Raw genomic sequence first — 7,641 nt, forward strand, 5'->3', positions numbered from 1 at the left:
AGGCTCTGCGATGAAGGGAGGCCGCCACCAACCACCCCTGCCCTCCTGCCCTCTGAGGCAGGACTGTGAGCCTGAAATGCCCCCTGAAGGCACACAATTCCAGTGAGCAGATGCCCCAGGCAGACAGCAGGCCCCGGGCCTAGAGAACAGACAACTTCCAGAAGCTCCCTGAGTGTCCAGGGATGGTGGGCCCTGGGGATGGCGGGGTGCCAAGGCAGAGCCCACCGCCGCTCCCACTATCTCTGCCCTGGCACTGGGTGCAGTTGGGTCTGTCCTGGGTCCTTACTCTTCTTTTCGCCTTTGTCCCAAGCGGTGCCGGCCTCCTTCACCTGGGCGGTGATGCCCAGCATCATGGCCACAGCCAGTACGTCTGTGATATGCACCACAAAGCGCTCCTGCAAGCACAGCATGACAAGGTTTGCGTGCTGTGGAGGCCTGCACCCCAGAGGGCCCCTGCCCATGAGCAGCCGGCACAGGATACCCAGGGAGCATGGTGCATGGAGATAGCCAGCACGAGACAGTGTAGGGACCAGGAGCAGGCTGGCAGCAAGGCTCAAACCGCAGAAGAAAGTGAGGTCCTCTGACAACTCACCTATGTGACCCTGGAGACGCTCCACAATTTGTCCACCCCCCAACCCCCATCTCCCTCTGCACTTCAAACTCTAAAATCTCCCTGGGGCCAGCCCTGTCTTCCCACGCATGTCACCCTTTGGGTCTCTCTGGCCTACCGACTCCAATTCCATCCCCACATCCACACCTGCCTGGGAGCTCTCCCACATGCAGCCAGGCCCTCCTGAGTCCTCACACATAATGGAACCCAGGCCCACTTCTGGGACTGGCCACACAGGGCGCCACCCAGAGATGGCAGGAGAGGCTGCAGGAGCCCAGAGGAAGGCAGGTTGGGTAACCTTGAACTCCATGTCCAGGTACTGGGGCTCCTTGCGCTCCTGCATGAGCCCGAGGCAGAAGGCCTGGAAGTTGACCTCATGCTTGGTCTGTTTGATGATCTCCCGGAGCAGGGCCCGAGAGGCCCGCAGATAGTCGTCTTTGTTGGTCAGCAGGTCCTGGAACACCATGGCCAGGAACTGGGTGGAAAGAGGACACGCCAGGAGGTCACTCCCCACCCCCCACCAACTCCTCTCCCATCACTTTGCCCTGTGGGAGGCTTCCTTCTGGGAAAATGTCCTTCTGGGAAAATGCCCCTGCCTGTTTCCCCACGCTGGCCAGGCCCACACAGCAGGTGACAGCGGGGGACACGACTTTCACTCTCTTGACAGCTGGCTCATGGGGGCCGTCCTCATTACCGAGGAAGCAGATTAATGAAGACACTGGTTGGGGTAGGGGTGTACGCGCACCCACATTTGAGGTACTCGGCTGCAGGGATGGGCTATTAGATGATGGAGGAGCAGAGGCGAGACATGGTGCCACGCACACCTGGGGTCCTGCACACAGCTGAGCCATTTTGGTAATGACACCAGCACTGCTCTTGGCTCTCTGTTCAAGAGTTGCCTGGAATTCCAGGGACTCTACGGCCAGGACCCAAAGGCCAGCACCAGACACACTTGCCTCATTTGGGAAAGACCAGGCCTCAGGACAGCGGGACAGGCCTTGGCTTGGAAACAGGAGCCTTTCTGGGGGCTAAGTGCTGCCTCCCGAAGAAGCCTAGTTCTAAAGAGACAGGTGGCAGGGCTGCACCTGCTCTGGACCTGACCTGAACTCAGAAGCCACCGTGTGAGCTCGCTGAGCCCTCTGCCCCCTCCCAGGGCTTTCTCCTATGTGGCTCAGCACCACACTACCTGCTGTGTCCAAACACCTGGGAGTGCAGGTGATGCCATGGCTCCTCTCCGGCCTGGAGTCCCCATGTCTGGCATGGGGCCCCTAGGCTTGAGGCCAGTCCCACACACCAGGGGCTGCTCTCCAGCCCAGGAGAAGGCTGCCAGGTACCTAAGCACCCTACCTTCGGCGCCAGCTCAGAGCTATGCTGTAGCACCGTGTAGAGGATTTGCATGTTGTTGGGGTTCCGGGCATTGGAGAGCTCGTTGAAGACCACAAACTTGATGGTGGTGCCCAGGTTGTCCTTGTGCGCACTCAGCAGCTCCCTGGACACAAGACAAGCCAAGGGATGCTGACACGGACTGTGGCTGCCATCCTGCCACCTGCCTGCCTGCCCACCTGCTCCTACCCCACCGCACCTGACACACAGCATGTAGTGGTTGAGAAGAACCTTCGGCTTGAGGCGGATTTTGATCAGGTGGGAGATAACGTCCATGTCCTCGACACCATGCGTGTTGCAATTCATGCACACGGACATCAGCAAGTCCTGGGCTGGCCTGGTCAGCTGCAGGGGGGGGCCGGGCGGTGCCTCGTCATGTTTGCACACAGCCTGGCCCCTGCAGAACCTGGGAGGAGGCCCTTGCGTGCATGGACTCATGGCACCTCCCCGCCCTCACCTTGGGGTTCTGCAGCCACATCTCCAGTCTCTGGACTGCCATCAGCCGCACCTCCTTATACCCACAGGTGGAGGTGAGGAGCCGCAGGAGGTTCCGTGAGACATTGTCAATGGGCTGGCGCCGGTTAAGCTGGTCACGGAGCATGTCAAGGACGTACTCCTCCACACTTTCTGTGAGATCGTCGTACCTAGGCCAGAGGGGGGAGGAAAGACGGAGGGCTGGCTCTCCCCATGGGCCCACCCTGTCAGCCTCCAGCCACACACAGGGCCCTGCAGGGGAGTGGGGGGGCACATGGCGTGCCTACCTGGGCATGAGCTGGCCCTCCTGCTCAGGGCTGAGCTTCTCCTCAGCGATCAGGAGCTCCGTCTGGCTGTCCTCCTCCTCCGTGAGGGAAGGATGAGGGCTGCTCCCTGTAGACCAAGCCACTTGTGGACATACCCCCCGACTGTTCCACGAGTACCCACCCCCAACAGCAGGCTCTGTGGAGGGAGACGACCCCAGCCCTTCCCTCAGAGACATTCTGTCCTCTCCCCAGCCCAGCCAGCTAGCGTCCCTTACCAGCACTGAGATCCCCGCCGCTGCGCCCCACCTCCCCCTGCAAAAGCATGCTCTTGGGAGGCATCTTGGTGTTAAATGCTGTCTGGATGTTGTCCACAAAGGTCTTGCAGTGCGGGCTGTCCACCCAGATCCGCTCCCCCAAGGAGTCTTCGATGTACACCTGCACGTGATAAAATCCATACTCCAGGCCCCTGCTGGGCAATTCGCTTCTGCCCACCCCTTCTGCTCCCAAGACAGATGCTTCCCCAAGTGTCTTCAGCTGCCTGGGGCAGCAGAGAGTAGGGAGGCAGCTCCCAGGCCGACCTCCCCGGCGACCAAGGCAAGAGACAGACGTACCAGGCTGTCACTGACCCCCGGGAGACCACAGAGGTGTGTGAGAACATGATCTCCAGATACACAGCCTCTGGATGGCACACTCAGGCAGGCTTCTTCTTCCTCCCGAGGGTCCAGCGCTCTGCCCCCATCACCCCAGGCAGTGCAGAGGCCCCAGGGGAGCCTCCAAGGAGAGGCAGACCCACCTTGACAAAGATCTCAGGCCAGTTCTCATCCTCCTCGTATGCAGCCATGAGTAGATTACAGGCCAACACAGATACCAGACTGTTCCCCTTGGCCTTGAAGTTGATGGAGGCGTCCCGCCGCAGGAGGCTGCACAGAGCCTGCAAAAGAGGGCACATCATCAGGGGAAGCAGTGCCCTGCACAAAGGGCAGAGCCAGTGTGCTTCCAGGGGAGGGAAGGAGAGGGTGGGAGGGCATGAGGAGAGAGCGAGAGCCTGTCTCACTCCACCCAGCCAGCCCTCACCTCAATGACACCCTCTGTGGCAAAGATGTTGGGCTTGATCTTGGCCAGATACATGAGGCTCAGGTACAGCGCGCCATCGGGCTTGGCACGGGTGGCCTTCAGCTGCTTCACCGCCCCACACAGCACGCCCTCGATCCGGCCGTCATTGCCCTCCAGCTCAGCAGCCTCGATCTCGTCCAGCAGCACGGAGGGTGGCACTGGCAGATGCAGGAAGGGCATCGTTGTGGGGTGACCCGAAGCAGAACATGCCTTCAGGGGCCCCACCCCAATCGTCAGCGGGCAGCCCCAAGCAACCTTCAGGACCCTCCCCGATTATTAGGGTGCAGCCCCAAGCAGAACCCGCCTTCAGGCCACCCCCCTCTGATTGTCAGGGGGCAACAGGGCAAACCAGCAGAGACCTAGTGAGTGAGGGTGTCAGGGCTATGCCATGGTTGCCCGCCTCCAAGGAGGACAACAGCCACAGCTGGGGAGGGAGCAGGGCAGGTAGTGCCCACCTCACAGGCCCGACCCAGCTGATGGCCGTAGCAGGAACAGTACCCTCCAGCCTTGCAGGGGTTACTGAAGCGTAGAGAGGATAGCACTAGAACACAGAGCCCACATGAACAAGGCTCTGGTCTCAGTTTCTGCCCATCCCCAGTATGGAGAACAGAGCCCGTCACACAGGAGGTGCTCAGCAAACACCCGAAATGAACCAGGTGGCAAACAAAAGAAGCTGTTCCCAAAGGACGGCGACTGGCAGCACGGCAGGAGCTCCCCCACGACGTGGGGGCAGGAAGAGCAAGGACAGACACCATCCAACCACCTCCCAGCCGTAGGACAGGATGCCTGCGCTTTGCGGGAAGACCAGGCTGCAGAGGCTCGGTGCACTCACTGCCCCCGTCAGCACCCGCTCCCATAGCACGTTCGGGCCCCACCGCCTGTGCCAGGCTGCCTTGGGTCTCATTAACGCTTCCCTGTCTGTGATGGGATCTGGAAGCACACTCAGGATAGACACCTGCGTCTTTGCAGAACAAACTCCCAGATGGATTCTGCTCAACCCTTCTCCAGGGAACCCACGGCCAGCTCAGCTCAGCTCTGGTGCTAGGCCTGGAGGCAGCCTTCACTGACCCCTGGGGAGACCACACGCTCTCCACCATCTAAGCCCAGGGACTGACTCTACCTTCAATTGGAACCACAGATGGCTCTTTAATGGACGGAGAGATAGCACGCTTTTCTGCCACAGCAGCCTCAGCCAGGCGCCCCAGGGCACTCAGCGGGGGCGTGGAGGAGAGCTTGGGGCGCTTGGTGAGGCCGGTCAGGGCCGAGGCACCCGCCAAGGCGGCTGCAGCGTCCCGCTTGCGCTCGGAAGGCAGGCCGGAAGGGGCAGGCTTCAGCAGGGTGGACGCCGTTTTGGATTCATTGGCCTGACCCTTGGAGCCCAGAGCAATGAAGTCTCCCGGTGGAGGGTGCCCTGCAGAGAGGGGAGGTGGAGAAACGTGCACCTTACACCATGGCGGGGGTGGTGGTGGAGCCGGGCTGCACCCTCAGCCCCCGCTGTCTGGAGGGGGCCAGACAGGGTCATCAGGGCACAGCTGGGTCTCCTGCCCGCTCACTGCAGGCCGGCCTCCCCACCTTGTAGCTGCGGGTCCACCCACTCCTCCACAGCTCACGTGGCAGAGGAAGGACCCGAGGCACAGGGGAGTCCAGCCCGCCGGCCTCGGGCGTGCCGTGACCCGGAGGCCGCCCGCCCCGGGTGCCCAGGCCGCACACCTGACGGCTTGGCCGCCGCGCTGGGCCTGCGCACAGTCGCGGGCTTGGCCCGGTTCATCCCGTCCCCCGTCCCGCGCCGCCGCCGCCGCCGCCGCCGCCGCCGCCGCCGCCGCGCTGTCACCGAGGGGAAGGCCGGCGCCGGGTCCGCCGTCCCCCCGCCGGCTCATTCATTCATTCGTCCCGGGGCCGTCAGCGCTGCGGCCCGGGACCTGCGGCGGAAGGGGCCGCGCCGCCCTGCCCCGCCGAGCCACTCGAGGGGGCCGCGCGAACCCCGCCTCCGATCGGCCGGGCAGGGGTCGCTGTCGCCGCCAGCCGCGGCCCACGCACCACAGTCCTACACCCCCAGTGCCGAGCCGCGGCCACCGCCACGGCCGTCCCGGAGCCGGAAGTCGCCTCCACCACCCTCGGCACCCCAGCTTCCGGAACAGCAGGCCGCAAAACAGCGCGGCCGGCGTAGCGCGGCAAGAGGGTCCGCGACGTCTGAACGGTGCCTGCAGCGCTCTCTGGCGGCGGGAGGCCGGCGGGGCGCCGCCGCCCGGATGCGCCTCGTCCCTTAGTGACGCGCCCGAGGACACGCGACAGGGGAAGAGGGGGCGCGAGGACTCTGGTCCAGATGTGCTGCGTCTTCAGGGTCCTGCTGCCCCACTGAGCTGTCGAAGGGCAGGTTCTGGGGTCGTTCCTGCGGTGGAGCAGGGGGAGGGAGCCAGGCAGGGCTGGGGGTGGGCAGGGCCCTCATCACTACCGGCCGCGGGCATCAATCAGCCCAGACTCAGTGTGCTCGACTGCACAGTGGGGCTGTGCAACCTGTCTCATCCCTTTGGCGGAAGAGTGAGGGCTCCGTGGCGGCAGGGAACCCCACACCCTCCTCCTCTCTGGGGTTTCCGGGCGTCCTGGGGTTTCTGGCTGGGGATCCGGGCGTCCTGGGGATCCCACCCCGCTCCAGGAACAAGGCCCAGAGCAACTGCCTGGGTTTCTGCCTGCAGCCCCGCACCAGCCAGCCAGGTGCCTTCCTTTATGGAGCAGTCAGCCGGCAGGAAGGGACAGGCCGTGCACGCAAACACTGAGCTCGAGGCCCCTGCGGGATGGCGAGCTTCAGGGAGGCAGCGGTCAGCGGATGGGGACCCGCCTCCGCCATGCCCGCGGGCATGGCAGGGCTGAGCTTCAGAGGAGAAGCAGGGTGTGGGGGCCAGGGAAGACCCGCGAAAGGCACTCGTGGCATGGCTGCATGGCCGGCTGTGTCCATGGGCAGGCGGTGACCAGAGAGCAGAGCTGTGGGACCCAGTGTGCATCCCAAAGGGACGCGGCAGGACTAACTATTGCAGGCACTTTCCTGAACGTTCTAAGGAAGGGGACAGGGGCCTCACTGGCCCTGCCTGTGGTCCCTCTGTCAGCAGCCACTGGTAGGACCAGTGGACACAGCAGGGAGGTCCCTGCCCTCAGTGGGGGAGGAAGTAGGGTCCCGGGCCAGAGCCCTGGTGATGGGATCAGTGCCCTTATGAGAAGAGATGGGAGAGTCTTCTCACGCTGCTTGCCCCCCACCCCCACGGGACAACCTGCAGCAAGGTGCGTCTGTGAGCCTGGAAACTGGCCCTCACCAGACACCAAGGCTGCGGGCAGCCTCCAGAACCATGAGAAGGAAACATCTGTGCTGCGGGCCACATCTGGCACCATGGTGTCACAGCCAGAGCCGAGACCCCGTTCAGAGCCCTCCTTCTGCCAACAGCAGGAGCTCATCTGCTTTCATGGGCTGGGAGAGGGGGACCAGGGCCCTCATTCCAGCAGGCAGGAGGCCTCATGGTGGTCCAGTCACACCTGCCTGCAGCCCCTCTCCCACTGTGCTTCTTGTCCCCCCCTTGTCACCCCACCACCCTCAGCCCCCACTCCTGTGGGAACGCCAGGACCCCCAGGCCAGGCACCCCTGGCATGAGCTCACAGGGCAGGTGGGCTCACATCCCAGTCCTCTGGATGGGCACCCAGTAAGGGCTCAGAGGGGAAGGGTGACTGCTGCACCCCATCACTCGGGTGAGGACAGACACTCTGAGTGCTGGCAAGGACATGGAGCTGGCGGGAAATGGGCTGCTGGTC

The 7,641-nt window shown here is 63.5% G+C and overlaps 1 protein-coding gene across 1 annotated transcript in view; it reads right to left on the reverse strand.

Moving 5' to 3' along the window:
* INTS1 (integrator complex subunit 1) overlaps positions 1-5,967 on the reverse strand; it is a 30,034-nt gene extending 24,067 nt beyond the window's left edge. The window contains exons 1-11 of the mRNA XM_055340874.1: positions 5,557-5,967; positions 4,967-5,257; positions 3,808-4,004; positions 3,527-3,664; positions 3,009-3,168; positions 2,755-2,860; positions 2,451-2,637; positions 2,193-2,338; positions 1,958-2,099; positions 909-1,085; positions 287-395 (exon numbers count right to left, since the gene is read on the reverse strand). Of these exons, the coding sequence (XP_055196849.1) occupies positions 287-395; positions 909-1,085; positions 1,958-2,099; positions 2,193-2,338; positions 2,451-2,637; positions 2,755-2,860; positions 3,009-3,168; positions 3,527-3,664; positions 3,808-4,004; positions 4,967-5,257; positions 5,557-5,614 (1,711 nt within the window). The 5' untranslated portion in view covers positions 5,615-5,967. The remainder of the gene's footprint in view (positions 1-286; positions 396-908; positions 1,086-1,957; positions 2,100-2,192; positions 2,339-2,450; positions 2,638-2,754; positions 2,861-3,008; positions 3,169-3,526; positions 3,665-3,807; positions 4,005-4,966; positions 5,258-5,556) is intronic.
* Between the last annotated feature and the right edge of the window lie 1,674 nt (positions 5,968-7,641).

This window comes from Nyctereutes procyonoides, unplaced genomic scaffold (genome assembly GCF_905146905.1).
Source record: "Nyctereutes procyonoides isolate TBG_1078 unplaced genomic scaffold, NYPRO_anot_genome, whole genome shotgun sequence".
NCBI lineage: Eukaryota > Metazoa > Chordata > Mammalia > Carnivora > Canidae > Nyctereutes > Nyctereutes procyonoides.